Here is a 22,411-nt window from a genome sequence, read left to right as displayed (position 1 = left end):
ACAAGGCAGTCATATATTATGCATTTTAATGGGACTGCAACAAGCAGATAGGACGACACAACAGTCTTCTGTAATAGGACAGGGGCAGCAGGCATGACCTGGGATGCACTGGCAGCTTCTCTGATATTCAGACAAGAGTCACTGTTGGGAATTTTCCTTTCCAATGGATGTATGGAGAGGGATGAGCAAGGCATGGCTGTGTTGAGAACTGAAAGTCCAACAGTGTTGTTCACAAACTGGCTAGGACCAGGCCCCCAAGTCTTGGAGCTCCCTAAATGGCAGCGGGATGGCCCCATGTCCCTGGAAAAGCCTGATAAACTCTGCCAGAAGGAAAGCATGGGAGGCTGAGAAAATAGCATTGCAGTGAGTGATTCCAGGGACCGAAATGAGAGTATGTGCCCCAAGGCAAATATGACTCTTTCTCACACTTATGGTGTGGTGACGCCTGGAGTGTTCCTCCAGGTATTGGCAAGGCTGTGCCCGAATGTGCAGCAGATGCTGTACGCTTGGGATTTTGCTCAGCTGCCACCCTGATCAGGGGAGGATGCAGAAAACCAAGTGCCACGAGACCTGCGATGCAATTGTCGGAGTTGGCAACAGCAGGGAGATCCAAGAGGCGAGTCAGTCCAGTAAAAGTGCAATTATGAGCGCTCTCAGCCGTCTGCTTATTACGAATACATGAAGCGTCCCAATGGGATGAGGTTCAGAGAAGCAGTTTCTCCACACCTGGAAGGATGGCCCTGCAGGGCGGCTCGTCCTGGCGCCTGCAGGAAAGGAGGCTTTTCTTGCCTGACCTCCAAGGGGGGTCTCCTGCGTGGCCGGGGCTCCCCGTTGCTGTGGGATGAGGGACCTGATGCTCTCCCACATGTACGTGCTGAAACGGGCCAGGCTTGCTTGGGTGTGAACGTGCTGGGGCTTCACTGCCTCCCCGAAAAAGCGGGGTTGCTTCTTACTTTGTATTCCTTAGCACATAAGCAACCCAGAAGAAATGCAGCCCTGTCAACACTTTCCTAGTGATATGAGCTTATTTTTTTTCCTGACTCCCCTGCTGCATTATTCATGACTGTAAAATATTCACCAGCCTCCCCTCTCCCCCCCCACTGCAAAACAAACCCCCAAACAATAATTCAAGCCCCCTTCCTTCCCATGTCTTGCAAAAGGCTAGGAAATAAATTTCTTGCCGTGGGTTGTTTTTATAGTGAACTTTCGTAGCTAGATTTAATCACGGAGGCAAATTTCACACTGACTTGAAATGGACCCATAAACTTCGCTCAGCATCAAATTCCTCCTTCCCCAGCCTGCCCTTCCAGCTCTGCTCCGCCGTGTCCCCAGCTTCACGGGGCTCTGAGGAGGAAAGCTTCGCCACCAGCCAAACCACATTTACAGTGTTTTTCCACAAGAAAGGCCAAAGCTGTACAGATCGTGCTAGCGTTGTACGAGCTCCGCGTTGCCACCCGGAAAGGGTCGAATCCTGCCTGAGTCATCCTTCATCAGGCAGGGAGTCCCTGGAAAGCCAGGGCATTGCTCTCAGGGGTAGAAGTGGTGCTGGGGAGGCAGGAGGATGCAGCGAGCGTCCACTTGGCCAGGGTATGGGTTTTGCTGGCTTTGGGCATGGGCAAGTCCTTGGGCATTGCAATGGGGAGGAGGGCAGGTGGAACCCCAGAGTCCTGTATGTTTGCCAGCAATTGCGTGGTCAGTCCTGGGGGACACTTACCCAGTTAATGTTCTACTGTGTGAGAGATGACCGTAAGGCACTGCAGCACCGGGTCCAAGGTGCTCTCCTCCTGTCCCAGGACAGCTCGGCCAGCGCTGCAGATGGGGAAGGAACCCACCAAGAGAAGGGGGATTGCTGCAGCAGCTCAGAGACCGGGGCAGTAATTTGGGTCTCACAACGGCCTGCTCCTTTTCCCGGTTCCTCCTCTTTCCCCATCAGGACACCCACGGGACTTCCAGCAGGCAGTACCTTTGCCAGAGGGCAGAGCTGCCATCCCCACACTCCCTTTCGGAGGGGCTGCTCAGGTGCGAAGTGTTGCTCACTTTCAACTTCAGGTGGATGGGACGGTGCAAAGAGAAGGTCCGACACGTGCTTGGAGAGGTGCTTCAACCCAGGCAGCAGCACAGCAATGCTCCCGGAGCATGAACACGTCTGATGAATGCAGATGTGGTGAAATCTGCGTCTGAGCCAGGGACGTTAGTTATCCCTGGAGAGGAAGAGGCACCTGTAGGACACGTTTCATCCTCTCCCAAGCTGAGCATAGATGGGGATGCCTGAATTGCCCCAGCAAGGGGCAATTAGAAGGAGCCTGTGGTGTCTGTCCGTGGTGCTCACCATGGGAGATGGGGCTTCCTCCATCTGGCAGACCCCAGATGAACCTTTCCAACCCATGGGGAGGTCATCTGGCCGCCTTCTTCTTTAGGCATGGGTACGTGGTTCCCGGAGGCTTTCTTCTCTGGATGACTAACAACCCTTCTGCAGTGCAGGACCCAACCAATATATGGGAAAGGGAAGAATCCCCATAAGCTCTTTCCCTTTTTAGCAGTTTTAATTTAAAATGACTTATTAGCTGGGAAAACATCGCCCCCCGCCTTGGATAAACATACATTTTAATACATTGCAGTGAGCAGAGGGGCAGAGATGGAAGTTTCCATTGACTTTATTTTATTTTTCTAGATTATAAAATATTTAAAATGCATAAATAAAATGCTCCATTGCAAAAATGCTGGCATGTTTTTCCAAAGCAAGGCGGGGAACGGAGCTAAATTGAAATATAACCGTCCAGGGTGATCTCTTAAAGTGAAACCAGTTTCAATGGGATTTAAGTGCCCACAGTCTCCCTGCTTGAATATTTATGTTCTTATGGAGTGTGACACATTCTTTTTTTCCTCCTTTTTTTTAATATTGCACGATATAATGAATCAGAGTCTTGTAGCCACCACAGTGAATTTATGGTGCTACGTATGTGTCATGAATAATGCTGAAGTTTCCTGGTTTTAATTAAATCTGTTCCGTTTATGATACTGCCATGTTGCAAGAGTGCGGCAGGAGGCATTGCCCACAGGACACACCTCTGAGCCTGTGCTGTCAGTAGACACCGGTCGTGACTCTGCCTCCTCTTTGCAAGCCTTGGCTGGAGCCAGAAATAACAAGACGTCGGCTTTTTGGGCGTCTCTGTCTCTCTCCTTCTGTTCTAACACCTCTTAGTCCTAACTCTCAGGCATCTTGTGGCATCCCAAAAGCGGTATTAGATCCCTGTTGGGAAATATTCCTGGTTGCAACCACATAAATAGCAAATTTTGTGGCATGGGCACATATCCACCATATATTATAATGATGTGACCGCAAGCTCATTGTCACAGTAATGGGATTCAAACCCTCCTTGTTACAGAAGTCTAATTTAAGTGTTCCCCCTTACTGGCTTTTTGGGGACTGCTGGTCTGACTATCCAGAAGGCAGACCATCTGCCTTGCTGTTGACCTATCCACTGTAGTCACCGGGCCGCTGCAGTTGCAGACTTCTCATGGGTGAGTGTTTTCTAAATCATCTCCTCTGCAGATAGCAGAAATCGCTGCCTCACCCTATTGCTGAGCTCCCACATGGATGCTGTCTCCCAGGCAGTGTCTATTCCTTGTTCCTGTGGCCAGGTTGCAGAACTGATGGATGATAGCTCCTGCACTGCACAAGGGCTTGGTAAATGATGATAATCGCAAGGGATGCTCACGGTGTAATTTTTATTCCAGGTGCTTTGCGAATAGGCTTCTGGGACCGCTGCAAAACCTTTCCACAGGTTGTCACAGCAGCTCTAGTGGCAGGGAATAGACAAAAAATTGCCCATCTAATAGAAATGAGAAGGGCATATAGACAGTGACAGATCTCACGTTATAAGGACAGAAATCAGGTGTCACAGTGCCACTGCTTGATTGGTTTACAGGGAGCCAGGCTCTGGTCATCACTGCTCGCTGGTGCTCTGAATCTCTCCTTTCTTGAACTTCGATGTACTAATAAATATGCCAAGCATGTATGCAGCCCAGTGTAATATTAGCAGCAGTTTTACTGGGATACCACGTCCAACTCTAGCATTTACCTATCCTGAGAATGAAAACCTGGGAGATGTGCGGAAAAGATGAACAAAGTCGTCTGAGAACTGAGGAACCCACCACACAGTGAGCTGCTATGAAAGCACCAGTCTCTTTCTTTACAAAATTCAAGTTTAGTAAGTAAACTTGGGAGTCACAGGTTACCTACAGGTGGTAGAGGTGTTCGCTGGTCTCGAATTAACAAACTGCTTACGATAGACCTGGCAGCAGATCAGAGCATGGCGGATCCAGACTTGTGTGGGGGTCTGGCTGCTGGCAGAGCTGGGGTGAGAGGTGGGCAGAAGGGGAAAGGATGTATTTGAATTGCCTACCATAAGTGCTAATTTAAGTGTTTTTCCTGTACTTTTCCATTAATTAAGAGGAAGGTGAAGTTTGGCAGCACTGGCACTCAACACTTGTTGCTCTCTTCACCTTGGAGAGTCACCCTCATCTACATCATGTGAATATGATGCTGTCACTCCAAAAGATCCTACCTACAAGCTCACAGTGCCTGTTTGCTGAAATAGTCACTAAATTAAGGCACAAATAGATGCCAACTCACCCTCCAGAAGCATCTTGGGTTTTCCACTGAGCATCCTTGTCCAAGAACTGGGCAGAGCCAGTGCTGTCCTCCTGTGGCTCTGGCCCTGCAGAACTGGAGCAGGACACACCAAGAGCTTTATGTTACAGGACTTCCACTGCTGGGAGATGAGAGTAGCCAGGCTCTGCCCACTTCCACTAACAAGCCTTTTATTTTTCCTTGGTTTCTTTTCCGGTGTGATTTTAGGAGCACTTCTGGAGCTTGGACAAGACAGAAAACAAGATTCCACCACAGCTTATCTTCCAGATCTGGGACAATGACAAGTTCTCTTTTGATGACTACCTGGGTAAGTGGGGAGAGGTTTTTAGCTCCATCCCTGCTGATGCAGACAAGGAGGAAAAAATTATTGAATCCTTTCAGGATACGAAGAAAGTGTAACAAGACCAGTTTAAGCCACTGACCAGGATTCAGTGTCAGCATAAGCTCAGGACTGATGATAAGTGGTTTGTATTAGGCAGATTTCCAGTCTCAGCCTGCAGCAGCCTGTTCCTGGGCTGACATAATGTCGAGCGCATCATCAAGTCCAACAAAGCCACCACCTTCCAGGAAGGCCCCAATTCCCCGTGACTCATCTGAGTCTGTGCTGGAATGTGCTCATCAGGGCTAACTGTATTTTTGCTGAGAGCACCAGGCAGGATCACTGACCTGCCTTGCCTTACCTGGGATGTTTAGACAGGAACACAACTCAGTCCAGCACTTGTCTTTTTCAGTGCTAGCCTCATTTATCATCCTCAGAAATCTAGGTTTAGGTCAAGAAAAAAATAAAACAAAAACTTCTGACAGGAATGATAGCAGAGCCATACAGCAGATCATCTGCAGAAGCTGGAGGCTCCAGCATTATGGGTTTTTTGGTTGGATCTTATTTGACCTTTCTTTTTGCCACTAAAAAAAATTCAAATATCAAAAGATTCACTGAGGAAGTATGTGATCAAGATCCTTTTAAATCCTGTCTTTGATTAATTACCTAGGCTGAGTGCCGAAATAACTTCTCCAAGGTGTGTTTTCTAGCTCTGGCTCTGTACCTCAGGAGCTCTTGACTGCCAACATTAATTCTCTGCAAATTCCAGCAAATAGAAGTGGTCTTTGGCTTTTGTAAAGCACTTTTCATCAATGGACTTCAAAAGTGTTTCACAGCAAACCTGATCTGTGCTGTCATTGTCACTAGTTGCAAGAATCTGTGGCACAGAAAAGCTACAAATACAAGCACGATATTGAATGCGAGTCGTCCACAGCAGCGTAGAAAGCTGCTGTCCCTCAGCTGAGCCACAGGACCAGACTTTGTGTACATTCTTGGCCATTCCCAACTGTAAGGTAGTTTGGTGTAGCAATGTAAATTAAATGCAGGCACTTTCAACTAAATCTTGGAGAATTGAGCTCAGATTTCCTGAAGGCTAGATAAATGTGCTAATTACTGGATCACTCTGTCTGAGAAGGAAGCTACCAATTTTGTGGGATATCCTTCTTGTATCCTGCTGCAGTTACTCACCTGGGTGGGCCAATAAAGTAGCCTGTTTGGAGACCTGCAAGCCTCCTACCCGATGTTCTTATACTGACTGCGCTCTGGGTGTGTACAATTTGGGTTTCATGTAAATCTCTTAGTCTGCATTAAAAATCTCAGCCTGCCTAGTTGACTTCAGTGCAAATCATCCAACGATATAGTTGCATAAGTCAGCAGATATTTTGCAGCATCTTCTAGAAGGACTTCATGGCTCAGGTCTTCCTAAGCACAATGGTGATACCAAGAGCTCAATTCCTAGGAAGAGCCACTGGCTAAAACCAGCGCTACGCTTGGAAATAGGGCCACACTTGAGCCTGTCTCCCCTTTGCTATGTGGGTGTCTGCCCAAGCTCCCTGAGTGAATGTTTCTTCAGGGAAAGAGTCCACCTTTTAAGGACCTGTTACACCAAGATGTCTTCCCAGTAACGTCCCTCCTTGCAGGCTCCATTCAGATGGATCTCAACAGGATGCCCAAACCTGCCAAGACCGCTGAGAAGTGCTCCTTAGAGCTAGTAGACGAGACCTTGTCTTCAGGTCGCTTCGTGTCACTCTTTGAGCAGAAAACTGTCAAGGGATGGTGGCCCTGTGTTGCTGAGCAGGATCAAAAGAAGATCTTGGCGGTAAGGGGGCCTCTTCACGTCTTCTCTTGGGGGACTCACTCCAAGTATTGAGAAGGGATGTGGCTGGGCCAGGCACATGCAGGATGCCATGGTCAGGGCAAGAAATGGAGTCTTGGGCTGCAAATTTTACAAACTGGACCAGCTTTTGTCAGCTGTATGTTTTCCAGGATTTGTCCAGCACCGTGCAGGTGCCTCAGAAGAAATTATTTGTTCTGTGGGATTTTCGCTGTGGTTTTTGGAATGTGCCACCTAATTTGACTCTGTATTACATCTATTCTTAATGATATTGTGTTGTGACAAGTACCAGGAAAAGGTTCCAGCTGTCAGACTGATATATTTAAATATAAGTGTCTGGGCTCCTGTTCAGGTCTTTGGCAACTGTTCAATACAGGTAAGGGAGTCCAGGCAGTGAATTAAGTCATTCGACAAAAGACCCCTGAGTTGGTTGGCTAAACTTGGGTGTCAGCGACATTTGAGATGTCCTGGAGTATCAGCTGAGAACATTGTAGTGGGCAGGTGAGGGATCTGTATGAAATCCACTCTTACTGGGTTCCTCATGGTCCTTGTTGGTAGTGGTTGGGTTATGCTCAAAGTAGTTTTTCTTTCCCCAAACAGTATTTCGCATCATACATTCATTTCTCACCTCTCCCCCACGGCCTTTTTTTTGTTGTTGTTGTTGTTTGTAAGTTTGTTTTTGTTTAACCCACACAGGGCAAATTGGAAATGACTTTGGAGATTGTGGCAGAACAAGAGCATGAAGAGCGGCCAGCTGGCGTGGGTCGGGATGAGCCAAATATGAACCCCAAGCTGGAGGACCCCAAGTAAGAACATCCTGAATGGAAAAGTAACCACCAGGGCACAGAGTTCTCAAGGGACAAACTGAAAATCTGGGTTCCCAGTTTGAGGTCTGCTGTCTGCAATGGGCTTCCTCCCGTGTAGGCTCTGTTTCTGAGCTGCTGCTGCTCAGATTGTATGAGCTGAGACAACCCAGGGTGGCTGGGAGGCTGGTCGGGACCACCGAGAAGGCCATTTGATATGGTCCCCCCGGAGGGATGTGGGTTTGCAGGGTGAGCAGCCAGCTTGTTACAGCAGGGCATACTCATGGGGTTGCGGGTCCAGGAGGGTGAAACCACTGTGAAACGCAGAAGTGACCTCAACTTTGTTTGGCTCCAGGCGGCCGGAGACCTCCTTCCTATGGTTCACCTCCCCGTACAAGACCCTGAAGTACATCTTGTGGCGGCGGTACAAGTGGGTGGTTATCCTGGCCATCGTGCTCTTCGTTTTGCTGCTCTTCCTGGGAATCTTCATCTACGCCTTCCCGGTACGACGGGTGTGGGAGAGGACAGGAGGGCTCACCAAGGTCTTAGGTGTTCCCCCGGGTCTCTGTGGCTGTCTTGCCTCTCTGGGGACAGGGATGGTCCCAGGGCGCGTGGCTGCAAAGTCCCGTGCTGGTCCCTGAGGAACAAGCGGGTAGACCATGGTGGGTCAAAAAGAGCGTCTGCATTTCTGGTCTCTGCTACAGACTCACGCCTCTTTGTGCCCATTAATTGTGATGTTAATTGATTGTTTTCAAAGAGGTTCGAGCTGCTGATGTCAGAGGTCTTGCAGGGCTGGTGGGAAAATCCCTGACAAACAGGCAGCCTAATTAGAAATGCAGACATTTTACAGGGCTGAGTAGTGGCAAAAAACGCATCGGTCTGTAATTGTTTAAAGATGCAGGGAGTTTAGAGGTGTTTGGGCAGTCCTGTCTCTTGTTATCAAGGCTTGGAGCACGTTATACCAATGTAATGTCTGAAGTGAAGGGGAGGGTTTTCGCCTCATTAATCAAGAAAGTGGCTTTTTCTTGCCTTACTGTCAGTTCCACTGACAAAACAAAATAAATAAATAATGGAGTCCTGGCCTTCCAGTTTGGCTTAGGATGGGGTTTTGTATCCTCCTCTGTTTCTACAGCACTGGAATAATTCATACCAGCTCTTGGATGCCATTTCCCCTCCTCTCAGACTGATAAGAAAAATGACCCGCCTCTCACTTTCCAGCACTTAACAAATTCTGCTCCTTGTATATGACTTTTTTTTTTTTTTTCATAAAATAACTCATTGGAGTAATTTATAACTTCATGTGAGAGAATGTGGCTGCCTTTTGCAGATGGCTTTGTGTGCTTGCAACGTGCAACCGAAAAGCGAGGTGTGGAATTTCTCCTCGCCATCGTAATCACTTTCAGATGATTTGAAGTCGTGCACACTCGTTTGTTCCTGTTGAGAAAAAAGGGGATGGGATTAGATCATGGCTCTCCCCATCTCTCTATCCTCGTATCCATGGGAAGGGCTGGGATACTTCTGCTGGAGAAATGATTCCGGAGGTGCTAAGTAGTATGAAGGAGGAAATAATTGTGCGAGTGCAGATTCGTGCTGAATTGCCTCCTCCCTGCCCTGTACTCTGAGCCATTCCTGGAGACTCCCCTTTATGTCAAGTAGCAGAAATGAAGCCTTCTTGACCAAGAACTCAGTGTTTCCCTGAAGATGCAAGTGGCTTTGCCTTTGTTCCAGTGGTATCATATAAAAACAAGATTGAGAGGAGAAAATATTCGCAAACTATAAATATTGATTTACACTCATTATTACTTAGGATTTTTCCCTGTTTCCTAGCTAAATGTTGTTGCATTTAATTTCATTTTGGTCGGGTCAATTTTTAGTCATATTTTGAAAAAGTAAGGCCATGTTTCATGGAATTTTTCTGTTTTTATGTATTTGGCCAGCTTCCCTTAGATTTTTGAGGTCACTGGTTCTGTATCTACTTGGAGATTTAGTTCCTTACCCGTTTCATCAGGCACTAAATTTGGCAATTGTGCTGGTGATGGCTTGCTATGAAGGATGCCCCTGGCATCCTGACCTTTGGCAGGGCTCACCGTTACAGTCCTGATTAAATGCATGGAAAAACAATCCTTCCTCACTTCTGTTCTGATTTGTGTGCCAGGAGCACCATCAGGTCCCGTTTAAAATAAGGACCTTGCTGCATTTAGCACTGTATATGTAATCTTGCCACTACACGTGCAGTTTTGAGGTCCCATGCCGCAGGTAGAGGGGTTTTATGTGTCTTCTGCCCCTCTCATCCTGGGCAAAGGGATGCGTCATGGGAGGGAAGCCTCAAGGGAATCCTGTTAGGACACATGGACCATCAGTCTGAGCAGGCAAAGGGTAAGGAACAGGGATACAGGGGTGCTAAGGGGGGGCAAACAGAGGTGAAGTTACTATTTTCCTGCTTCTGTTGCCCTTTTAGCTATGGCCTAGCATGAAGAGCTCTTCCACAGCTTTCTGCTTGTTGGGACCTCCACTGGGACCTCCAGGGTCCTCCTGGTCATTGCTTTTCAGCAGCTGGTCCTTGGCTCAGCAGGAGCCTTGGGACCTGCCTGCAGGTTGAATGCCCCTGCCTGCAGGTCGAATGTCCCTGCCTGCAGGTTGAATGCCCCTGCCTGCGTACAGGCTCTCCACCTGGGAGCATTGCGTACCACGTACGAGATGCTGCCAGAGAAGTCTGAGCCCTGGCCCCAAATCTTATCCTGTTTGGACTCTGCCTGAGGATACCGAAGGAAGAAATCTTTTACCTGAGAAATATCTGTCCACAATATGCCCTGGGAAACTTGACAGTCCCATGAGCTGAGCTAACCCTGTGCAGGTCACCCTCCATCACAGACAGACAGGAATCTCCCCTGAAAATGAACCCGGGGCATTTTCATTGGCTCTAGGTATAAAAATGGGATTTTTTTTTTTATTTATTTCTATTCCCCATACAGTGCCAAAAGCTTCAAACCACAGTCCCAGCTTTGTGGTCAGAGTAGCTGGAGAGTAAGAGCAAATGTTCCATTTGAAAGTTGTGTGCTTCCACCCGAAACGGCGAAGGGCTCTCTGTGGTTCCCAACAGTAGTGCCCAAAAACATTGGTTCCCAAAAGCTCAGGCTTCTCTGTGAATGAAGAAGCCAATGGCTTGGTCTTGTTCAGAATACCTATTGAAAAATGCTTTACACCCCTGGGAGGTATTTTCTAGAGGCTATATTGCAGAATATTCTGCAAAATAGCCTTTAGAGCTACTTCATGGAATCAGAAACCCTTGAAGATGTGGTGCCTTTGTGCTTCTGCTGTCCTCAGGACACAGAGTACGTGTGATGGATCATGGGCTGGAATAAAGATCTTCCCATTCCTCCTGTTGGGTCCTCTTCAGAATCTCTTTCCCAGGAGAGCTTTGTGCAACCAGCAGTTGTTTTCCAGCCAGGGAATGTGCTGTGGCTGCCCCGGTGGGACCTGGGGTCCCTGGGAGGATCAAGGGGAAGCCTACAGAAGAGGGGAAGGCTCTGGAAGTGCTTCAGGATGACGCGGAGGTTCATCGGGATTTGTGGGGAGCTGGGAGTATGGCAGTATAGAAAATTTAGGCACAAATCCATAAGAAATCATCATTAGTGCAACTGTTTACAAAACAAGTTGTTTCAGTGGGTGAGAGACCATTTCCAACTGAAAAGCCTTTTGGTTTTGGGTGGAAAACTGCATGGTATTGCAAATTTCCATAAAAAAAGTTGTCTAGTTTTACAAAAATGGGAAAAAATGTTGAAAAATCTGATATTCTGAGGTTCTTCATTTTTTTCCTTGGGCTCTTCCACCCAGTCTTAGTGTCAGATTACTGGCTGGTTTGCCTTAGCTTTCTTTGCAGAGTGGTTGTCATTATGGTCTGTACAAGCTAGGACTCTGGGAACAGCATTCCCTGGATATTTCCTATATGATTTCCTTAGACAGTCCTTAGATTTAACTTGACATCAGAAGACTCCTTAAACAACAGACGAAAGTATAATGAGATCCAGTAGCTGGATGTTGAAGTTAGAGGAACTATTCCAGTGGAAATAGGATGCTAATTTTTGAGAGGAAGGGTAATTAACCATTGGAACAATTTGCCAGAGGCTGTGGTAAATTCATCATTGCTCGGGGCGTCCACGTATCGAGATTGAATGTCTTTCTACAAGATATGCTCTGGTTCCACCCTATGCTCCTGTCCAGCGGTGCTCATTTATGGCACGCTGTGGGGCTTTTTGGAAAGGTCCAGTGGCTTTGATGGACTTTTCATCTGACATTGCCATAGCTGATAAGAGCTCTGCCTTCTGCTATGGGAACGCTTGAATGAAAGTCTTGGGCTAGACACAAGGTCAGAAGAAAAGGTTATAAAAGCTCAGCCTGGGTTTCTGCAACCATAACGCATAGGGAATACGGCGGTGAAGTTATCTCCCTGAAGCAGTGATTATTGTAAAGATTTTAGTGGCTACCACCATAGAAAAATGTAACGCTGCTTCCAGCTGGAGTCAGCTCTGCTTTGCAGCACCATGAAAATGTTTACTACCTTTTAAAGCTCTGTTTGTGTTCTGCAAGCCCAGCGTTGCTTCCATTGCCATTAATTCTAATTACAGCTCGCGTTCTGCGCTGATTGATAATCCTGCTTGGCTTTCAACACTTTGTTAATACAAATTCATAGCTGGACAGAAAACTTGCTACCCTCCAGAATGCAACCAGTCAAATCATAAAAAAAAAGGGAGTATTTTGGAGGATAGACTCTGAAAGACAAATGGATTGGTAATTAATTTGAAGGTTATATGTCACTGGAGGCTTTTCTAATGACTTCTGGTAAACTGCCCTAACTTTGCTTGCTTGATTTATGGCATTATTAGAAATCCTCAGTTGGCAAACTGCCTTATCATTTGCTACACGTTGTAATTTATCAAGATGCCTTTGGTCAGACTTTACTTTTGTTGTGTTTTGGCTTTTTTTCTTTTTTTTCCACGGTTCCTCCAACGATCTTACTGGTAACTAGCACTATGCTTTGTTCCAAAGTTGTTTTTTTCAAGTGACAGAGCGATAGAACATCCTGTACCAATTAAATTCAATATGCTTGGGAGGGACTTCCAAACTGGCTAGTATGTGGTCGTGGGGGTTTGAATCAGAGCTGCATTAAATATAGCTCTCTCCAAATGACCTAAGCATGCATCTCCGTCTGTATTTTCATTGTGGTCTTGATAAGCAGCATTTACACAGCTTATTCTTTTTCACAGTGCTGTCATCTTCTTTCAAAGAGGGAATTGCACGTATAATAAGCTAAAATACTGTGATGCCTCATTTTCCATGGCAGCCCCATAGTTCGCCGTGCAATAACAGGGACAGTAGGGATCCCAGAAAACAGGCACAGGAAGGTCTTCCCTGGGGTGTCTGCTCCTGGGAACAAAACCCACACCAAATGCTGACGCTGAGACAGATGGCTGAGGTGTTAAGGGATGCGGAAAAGGCAGAGAAAAAAAAAAAAAATCAGCAATAGGTTTGCCTTTCTTGATTGCCTTTGGCAGATTTTTTTGGAGGTAGTCCATGGACCTGCAGGCTGGGTTTGCACTAAGCAACTAAATCAGGATGGGGCAGGGCTCGAGTCCTGTCCTGGTGCTGTTCAGACCAGGGGATGGCTGGTGTGATCCTGGGCGCAGGTTTTGGCCCGTGGAAAGCAGAGCTCTCCAGAAAACATCACGGCCCAGCTTGGTGGATGCTCGGGGACCAGGGCCCCTTTCCAAAGGACCCAACGCGACAGGCAGAGCAGAGGAGGTCACCGGTTTTTGGGGGGGATCGTGGAGAGAAGGAGCCATAAGGATGCGAGGTCAGGGCATAGGTAGTCAGTGCAGCCTCAGGGTTTGTGGGGGAGCGGCACGACGAGAGAGCGGAGGGGAAGGGGCACGGGGAGCCGGAGGGGAGGGGGAGGCTGCAGCAGCTCAGCAAAGAGCTGGACGCGTCTCCTCACCTGCAAGAAAAGCCTGTGGGCACGGGGATGGTGCTGGTGGGGAGGTGCCAAATTTCTTACGAGGGTATGAAGAGGTGGAAATTTATCATCAAACCTGGTGGCAGGAGCAATCAAAGTCCAGGAGTGACTCCTGGTGCTCACTGCTTGGTGCTTGTGACCAGTAGCCTCTACTGGAAGAAGGCAAGACTTGCTTTCTCACGTGTCTTGGGCTTCTACTGTCCTTGCTAGTGGGAATGCACTTTTTGCTTGCCTGCCTCTGCAGACCGGGGCTTGGAGCTTGGCCATCATGCCTGTCCTGAATGCGGCCCCGTCTGCAGTTCTGTGCTATGCCCCCCCCAAATCCTTTAACCTCCACATGCCACCCTGCTGTACCTGCTTCAAATCAGCTTTTTTTTTCTCTCCTTGTTTTTCCATCCCTCTAGAACTATGCTGCTATGAAACTGGTGAAACCTTTCAACTGAAGCTGTGCTGGAAAACGCCTGAAAGGTCCGGTGCCTGCCTGGGGATTTTGGAAAAAAGTTGTGGCTCTGCACTGGATCACATCTGCAGACGGAGATGGAGAATGAACAGCCTCGCTCAGGCCCTAGGCTGCTGCTAAAATGAAGATACCACTTACCCTGATGCAGTATGCAGAATCCCACCTACAGCACTCACCTCGGAAGCAGCATGTAAACAAATACCTACTCTGAAATATTCCTTATTTTACTTCTTTGTCTGTCTTTTTTTTTTTCCTTTTGTTAAGCTGCTCTGATTTGTAAAGCTTGAATACCAGTGCAAAACTGAAAAGGGTGGGGGAGAAAAGGGCCTTTTCATATATAGTCTGTGAGTGTACAAAGATGCTGCAGACATTAGCAGAGGAGTTGCAGGCTGCTGGCATAGGCAGCACGTGCAAGCCAAAATCTCTCAGGTTCTGAGCACACTTTTCTTTGCACTCTGAACAAGCCTCCGTTTTCCTTTGCCGTGCAATGTGTATTACCTGGTTTCTTATGTATAAAGTCTACTGAGGACAAAACGTGCTGCACAGCCTGATACCCTGGGCTGATACGTTGCCTTTCCAAAGAGAACAAAACCCACAAGATACAGGACCCAGGGAAAAGGCCGAGATGCAAAAACTGGGCAGGAGTTGGTGGTAATTTCTAACTCAAAACTCCTATTGAATTTTGCACTCATGAAGGACTGCGCAGTCTGGCTCATGTTTTTTGGAGCTCGGTTTCCCCTCTGAGCTGCACTTTCACCTCTACAGTCCCACATGCCTCCCTTCAAAACCAGTGCTGTAGTGGCAGAAAGCGGAGTTGGGCTGAGCCCTACCCTGAGAGCGATCCCAGGAGCAAAGCAGCGCGCGTGGACTTTGCTTTTCTCCTCTCCTGCTATACGCAACCCCTGCAGCCACAGTTCAGTGAACGTAGTAGTCTTTTTTCTCCTGTGCTCCCAAACATGCTTAAGCAAGACAGTACAAACCAGACTGCAATGTAAGCCGCAAAACTCACTGCTGCTGGGCGCTAATGAGGCAGATAACCTGCACCTTTGGAAGCAGGCTTGTTTGCTTTCTGCTTTGCAAACAAATTATGATGAGACATATCCTGCAGGTCTTGCTCAGCCTCCCACAGAGAAAACGGCAGCTGTGACAGGACCGGGGTGGCAATGTTGGGACATTTCTGCTGTTTTCTCTTCCCTCCTCCTGTCCGTCTGTCTCTCTGCCGCTGCAGTCAGACGGAGCGGAATGGTCTAAGGGGATTTCCAGTGTTTTGTAGTGCTGGCTCATGTCATGAGGGGATGCTAATCAAAACAGCATTAGCCTCAAATTTTCATCCTGCATCCATTCATCCTGCAAGGAACCATCTCCCAGAACAGGGGCATCAGGCATGAAAGCAAATGTCCCTTTGAGAGACAGCTGTCCTGCTGCTCTGGCACCGCATGGCTTTTGCTATGGTCCCTCTGGCGATGAACTGATCTTTCCCCACTGCCCTTCAGCAGGGTGAGACACGTCTTCCTCAGTTTCATTTGTCCCCTGGCGCTGTTATTACTCAGCATGACATGTGAGAGCAAGTAGCAGCGAAAAGTGATCCTGGGGGATCGGCGTTTTTCAGGACAAACTGTGCTAATGTAAGCTCCTGCCCTGCTCCAGCAAGGCACTTAAGCCTGTGCTTAGCAGAAGGCAGGGAAAAAAAGCCCACGCCTAATTGCTTTGCTGGATTGGGATGTAATGTGTTGAGCATTAAATCCCTTGTTATTCAGTACTGTAACAGCACCCAGATTGCCCAGGGCAGCTCACTGCCATGTGTGAAGAGGGTGTCTTTGACATGGAGAACATGCAGCTATAAAAACCTGTCCTTGCTGCTGATGTTTGGCTGATCCAGCATCCCTTTCCCAAAAGCTTGAGCGGTGAAGTCGGCTCTGGGCTTGCACGCCCTGGGCTGGGTGTTTCATTTTACCGGCACAGTTAAATGCTTTTTTTTCGCATTTGTTCAGTTTTTCCCTAGAAGCCTCCCAACCTCATTTGCATCCACACCACCATTTATTAGCCACTATCAAACTACCAGGTCTTGCTCAAATTTTCCGCAATGCTTTCTCCCTGAGGATCTGATGAGCTGATGACAAAAGTTGCTTGTGTTTGCACCTTAATGAGTTTTGGGGTTTATATTTTATGAAAATGTTGGTGTGGTTGGTCCTTGCACCTCTTCCACCGTGACCTAGCTCTGCTGACAGAGGTGTCTGTCTGTCTTGCTGAGTGCTGGCATGCCTTGCTCTCCTATCCGCAGTGGGAAATCAGGGCCGTGATTTCACTTCCCGGCTTAGGTTTGCAGAGACTGTGAAATTTCCCATCTTGGCATTATTGCTCTGTGACCCCCACCTATTTCAGAAACAAGATCATGGTGCCAAGAGCCCCAAAATGATGAGTGACCCATGCTTGAATGCTAAACGCTGCTTATATCTGGATGCTCATGACCCATCCTATCACAACAACCACTGTCTATCCCAGCAGAGGCAAGCAACCCTACCAAAACACATTCATGTGTTACCTCTCCAGAACCTCTCCCAGTGAAAAAACACATTTTATTCCCCAGCAGCTCTTCCCTGACAAACCAGTGATGGGAGAGCAGGACCCAGGGCATCCAGCTGCCTAAGGAAAAGGTTACATCCCCACACGCAGTCCTCTGGGCTCCCAGTCCAGGCTGCAGGGCCAATTTTCATGCCAAGAAGACTCCGTGGCACTCTGTGGGTGGGTAAAAGCAGGTCTGAGCATCTGAAAACACCAACTCAATCCCATTTGCATCTCTGCTTGAACAGCCACATCCACCCGTTTGCCTGACTGTGGGCCCTCTGTAGCTTGGTTATGGCTCTCCACCAAAGCCAGCCGGGAGGCAGGACCTATATAAAGTATTCCCTGTGGCTCCCTGTTATTCAGGGGTTTGAAACGGCTGGAAGATGTATGTTATCACCTGTCTACGCCTTGCGTACAATAATGCAAAATGCACTGTGGTTACAAATGAAATGCTCTGAAACGTTCTTCCTGGTTTGTTTTATTGTGTTGGTGGAATTACAGCACCTTCTGCCTTGGGTGTGGGAATGCAAAAATACAGCTGGAAGGAACAGGACAGGGAAACTGCAGTTGCTGTGCTCCTCTTTTCTCACCTCTGCTGCTGTTGCAAGGGAGCAGAAGCGGGAGGAGAGAACAGAAAATGTGGAGAAGGGAGGACAGATGTGGGACTGGGGCTGCAATGCTCACAGGTAATGCAGCCGGTCGTGCCTCTGCCAGTTGCATTTTGCGCCTGAGACGCTGCATTGCAGGACAGTGAAGTGACCCAGCTGTGATACGTGCATGCTCCCCAGTGCTCTTGTGAGCGGTCCCCGGACCCATGACACCGTGCAGGATTTATGTGGAGGTCACACACCTCGTCCCGTGAGCTGGGAGTCGGTGTGCGCCGGCTCTCAAGGCTAATGTGTGAGCTGGAGCATCCCGTAAGCCAGGAGGAGGCACAGGCGTGGGAGCGGGGTGGGTGAAGGAGCCACGGGAAGCTTTGTGCCCTGTGGCTTTGGGGAGCCAACCTCCAGCGTTTCCCTGGTGAGTCACTCACAAAGAGGTTGATGCCTGCTTCATTTATAAACCTGAACACCCCAAATGTGCCCACTGAAAGCCAGGAGTGGCTGGAGAGGAGGTGGGTGGCTGGGGAATGGGAGAGGGCAAAAGAATCCTACGTATTTCAGCCTCCTGTTGCAGTGGGAAGGCAGAAGGAGTTCACCTGATCCGGCTGCTCTGTGCACGTACGCACATCTCTGCGCAGATGCTCATTAGGATGGGCCTGAGCTGCTGGAATGTGAATGAATGCCCAGATCCTTCTCAGGACTCAGCCACGGCGGCTCTGGCCCAAGTGAAGACCCTTCCCCTGCTTGTCTCCATTCCTCTTCTGTAGACATTCGTCTGATCACCCCGTGGGACTCGGCACAGGGTTCATCATACCCTGGGCCACAGAGCACTGACACCAATATGAGGATGCTGCAAATGGCGTTTATTCAACTGCGTCACGCCCTTATATACTGTCTGTCGGTCATCCCGCCTCCTTTAACCCTTCTCTTTCCGTACATCGCGAGATCTTCCGAGCGCCAATCCCTACACTCTTCCCATTTCTGGACTTCACTCAAAGAGCAGCACGTCCCTTTGGGTCTGGAGGGAAGGACTCGTCCAGCCAACACAGCCGTCATCTAGAGTGACCTGAGGATTAATTCTCTGACACCTTTTTGGAGCTGTTCAGCACAAACAGGCTGTGTCAAGGAGATGCTTCAGGTGTTCAAAGACATTTTCTGGTGAGATTGGGGCTGTTTGTGCCCAAATCCCCAAATACCTTTCTGTTGGTCTGGAAGGGTGCAGATGGGCGCTGCCTGCTTTGGCATAGGAGCTTCCCTCCACTGAGTCACGTTTTGGGATGGTGCCTGGGATCTAGGGAGGCAGGGGATGAGGAAACCTGAATGTCCTAGACTTCATCTGAGGAAGACGCAGGGGTTTGAGCAGGCACTCTGAGCTGGCATCGTCCAAACCCAGTGTGCCCAGCCTCACCGCAGCCTCCCATACCCCACACATCAGTGGGAAGTCCCAGTGGGGCACCGGCCGTGTCACCATGCTGAAGGCACGAGAGAGATGGTCCGTGCTGGGGAGGAGCGGGTGGCAGGAGATGAGGGGACAGGTCTTGCCTGGATGCCTACACCTGCCCGTGCATGGGTGCGTGCAAAAGTTAATTGCAAACTGTTCCGCTGCTTGAACACTTTAATGATGCTTGTTTTTCTATTATTTCCTCAGCCTCCAACTTGATGTTGTGAATAATTTAAGGCTGGAGTTATGAAGTGTGTGAGCTCCTTCGGGGATGCCCTGACAACACCCCGTTGTGTTTCACACCGCCTGGGCTCAGCCCCGTGAGCCGGAGGACAGTGAGACGAGGAGCTGGAAAGCTGCCACCCCACAGAGGGGCTGAACTCCCTTAACTTCCAGCAGGCTCACTGGCACATTCGAAAAAAACCCCTAGCAAAACAGCTGAAGTGATTTTTCTCGTCAATCATAACAATTTTGTATTCATTGCCTGGTCTTATTTGCTCAGAAGAGAGGGGTTTCCACCCAAAAGGGTGGCTTGCAATGAAGCGGTTTGAAGGGATGGAAGTGGTGCAGGGCGAGGGGGACACGGGGTGGGAGCCAGGTCAAGGCGCTGCCGTAAAAATGCTTTGCGAAGCAGCTTGCAGTCGTGTTTGTTGGTTTAATCCCTGCGGACGGGGCCTGCAGTAGGTTTCGCTCGTTACCTGCTGACAGGACGGGAACGTGCCTGGTCCGTGGAGGCCAGGAGAGCTGACCTAACGGGATGATCTGTAGAGAAGACCATTGTGGCCTCCTGGCCCCAAAGTCCATTAATCTTCAGATGGGAAGGTGGAGATAGCCCAGGCCTCGAGTGAAACAACTCATTTCAGTCTTAACTTGAGGTCAACCGCTTAAAACACTCCCAGACACAGAATGGCATTTGCTGGTCCTGGAATGTCCTCCCTGGTAGACGCAAGCATAGAGAGGCTTGTGATGAGTATAAAGGCTGCTCTGTTGGCTCTGGAGCTCCTGGACTGATAGTTTGAGCTTTCTGTCAGTCTTCCCCATGGATAGCACGGTGCCATCACTGCCAGGACAGCCGCCAGCCTCGTCCGTGTTGCTGCAGTCTGTCTTCATCCCAGACAAGCCAAACACGATGCGCTTGGGGGATGATTTGTGGTGATCCGTGCATCGCGCCTTCTGGGCTCTCCTCAGCACCGAGTGAGGATGGAGACACCCAAGCAATGGGGTGTGAAACTGCTGGGTCTTCAACTCCGCCATGCATCAACTTCCAGAAGGAAAGTGAGCTTTTTTTGCCCCGTCTGCTTTTCCCATTCACATCCCAGCCTCCTCAAATAACCAATGCTTTAAACACACTTTGCAGCAGAGCAGGCTCAGTGCTGTGAAATGTTCTTTTACCTTCGAGTGCAACTTGGTCTCTGCTTTGGCCTTCGGGCTGACTCCAGGGAGACCCCCAGGCTGCTTGGCTCCCTGGCACTTGGCTTCTCTGTCCCTGCCTTGGAGCAGTGTCAGGGCTCCTTGTCCATCAGGAAGAACGCCGTATATATTTGTACCGACTACCAGGCGTGTCGAACAGGGTCCCCTGGCACTGCGCGGTGGCTGTCCCAGCTTCTCCTCCTGCAGCTCCTGGGACAAGAACAGCCTGCACGTCCAGCTGCTCTCCAGCACTGCTGGTGAAGTCCATGGTTTGCTCAGCACTGCAAAGCTGTGAGGTTGGCACAGGGGTGAGAGCAGGCATCTCTTACGCTGTGGATGGCTTAACTCTGCAAGTTCAGGGTATGAGAGACTGTTTCTACTGAAGCCTTTGGGTCCTGTACAAGTCCCTGATAAGGCGAGGAGGCAGAAGTGCACCTTAACCAGGTTTTCTGCTGGAAAGGTGCAGATCAGAACTACTTGAGGTGATAACTACTGGGCACTTAAAATTAATTTTTACAGTTATTGATGCTGTGGTAACAATACAACCAATAATGCTGAAGATGCTGATGTTACCAGGGGCTCATTGAGGAGTCAGGCATCTATGGTGCTAGGAGCTGCACACACTGCAGAAAAATGGTCACTGCTGCCATAAAATTAAAATAATCTATTCCTCTCAGGCAATACTCTGAGTGGGGACTGGAGTAGCACAGTGGCACAACCATGGCTTTTTTTCTCCACATCGGTATTAGGTTTTATGGGTTATATGTCTTCTCTCTGCTCCCAGTGGCACCTTACAGATATAACGATGCTGCCAGCTCTACCTTGGCACCATCTCCGGAGGACCTTCAGCAAGCAACCAGCTGTGTCTGTGCCCTCAAGATCTGGTGCTTAATGTTTCTGCTCATCCACCCTGGCAGCAGGAACCTGCTGTCCCAGGCAAAGTCAGTGTCTCACAGCTCCGACGCTGCCTGGATTCAAAGCTCGACTGCAGAGCAGCTCAAATCGACTGACACTGCAGAGAAAGCTTTAGCAGTTTTGCAGTGCAAACAGAGCCCGTTGTAGTCCCTCTCAATGCTGAATTACTTGCTCAAGATTTAAGGCTGAATTCAAGGTAATGCGGCGCTCAGTAACTGTGATCAGCACCAGGAAAACCCACCAAGGCTCTGTGCTCTCCTCCATGCTCTGCCCCTTCACTGTCCCCTTGGTTCCCAGGTGTGCTGGGCTGGCAAAGAGCTGTTCTCCATGCAGTATGCTTTTAGCAACCAGCCCATTTTTTACTGTGACTACGCAGGCGCTCGTCCCTCTTTCCGTGGGCATCTGCTCACTCTGACATCTCACACACCCCTACCTGTGTGCTTAGATGTCTGGCATTGGTTTCAGGCCATGTGCACAATCATCCAGACTGTGAGGTGGTAAAATAATCCCAGTAAAGGGTGGCTGTGGCTGCTGCTGCTTCGCTGAGCCAGAGGAGCCAGGATTGAACAGCATTGCCCAAACCTTGTCTTTCGCCTGAAGTACCGGGTGCAGACAGACTGTCTGCTCCCTTGGCTTCCAGGGAAGGGGGGTCAGCATCAGGAGTGGGGACCATATTGCCTCCTTGCAACATTTGCAGCATTCAGCTGGTGCAGGATCAAGACATCAAAGTGTCTTGTCCTGCCTCACAGTCCTGGAGGAGTCATTTTGTGTTCAGTCTTTGGGAGCTGATGGGATCCAGCTGAGATGTTTATTTGTGGTCGAGTGAATCCCATCAACAAGTCTGGAGAACACGAACTGAAAATTTCTTTTCCTCTCAGACTACAACTCTAGGATACTATAGCAAACATGACTGTGATCCAGGTTGGCATGTTTGCACCCTTGTGTGTACTTGTAGCCACAGGACAAAGCAGAGTCTCAGGACAGGACCCTGAGTGGGGCTGAGCATTTCTGTGCAGAGCAAGGACTTTCCCTGTTACGTTGCAAACATAATGCTAAATGATTGCAAAACAAGTTGTACAAGGGGACCAGTGATTCAGGGTTTAACATGCCCTTTGTCACTTCTCTACCCTCTTTCTGGATCAGAGGCAGGAGAGGAGAGCAAATGGTTCCTCAGGCCTGGATGGTGCTGCCTACGTGCCATGTCGTGAAAGAATTGTGTAAAGAAAACATGGATATCAATGAATGAAGGTCGTACACTTTGAACTGAATCAATACCACCAAAAGGAGAGGTGACTTGTGCTCTCTTTCCATCATGCCCACAGGGTCTGAAGGCACAGAAAGGTCTCAGCCACATCTGTCTCATTGTGGTGGTCGTGGCATCTCCTCTCCTTCTCTTCA

General features: G+C 48.9%; 1 protein-coding gene across 8 annotated transcripts in view; it reads left to right on the top strand.

Moving 5' to 3' along the window:
* Positions 1-17,109, top strand: part of DYSF (dysferlin) — a 107,756-nt gene extending 90,647 nt beyond the window's left edge. For all 8 annotated transcript variants that reach the window (XM_049795826.1, XM_049795797.1, XM_049795774.1 and 5 more), the window contains 5 exons: positions 4,862-4,961; positions 6,614-6,792; positions 7,504-7,613; positions 7,966-8,113; positions 14,025-17,109. In XM_049795826.1, the coding sequence (XP_049651783.1) occupies positions 4,862-4,961; positions 6,614-6,792; positions 7,504-7,613; positions 7,966-8,113; positions 14,025-14,063 (576 nt within the window). In that variant the 3' untranslated portion in view covers positions 14,064-17,109. The remainder of the gene's footprint in view (positions 1-4,861; positions 4,962-6,613; positions 6,793-7,503; positions 7,614-7,965; positions 8,114-14,024) is intronic.
* Positions 17,110-22,411: the final 5,302 nt, after the last annotated feature.

This window comes from Accipiter gentilis, chromosome 3 (assembly GCF_929443795.1).
Source record: "Accipiter gentilis chromosome 3, bAccGen1.1, whole genome shotgun sequence".
Classification (NCBI taxonomy): Eukaryota; Metazoa; Chordata; class Aves; order Accipitriformes; family Accipitridae; genus Astur; species Astur gentilis.
Note: the sequence above shows the minus strand (reverse complement) of the source record. Positions and strands in the feature narration are given on the sequence as shown.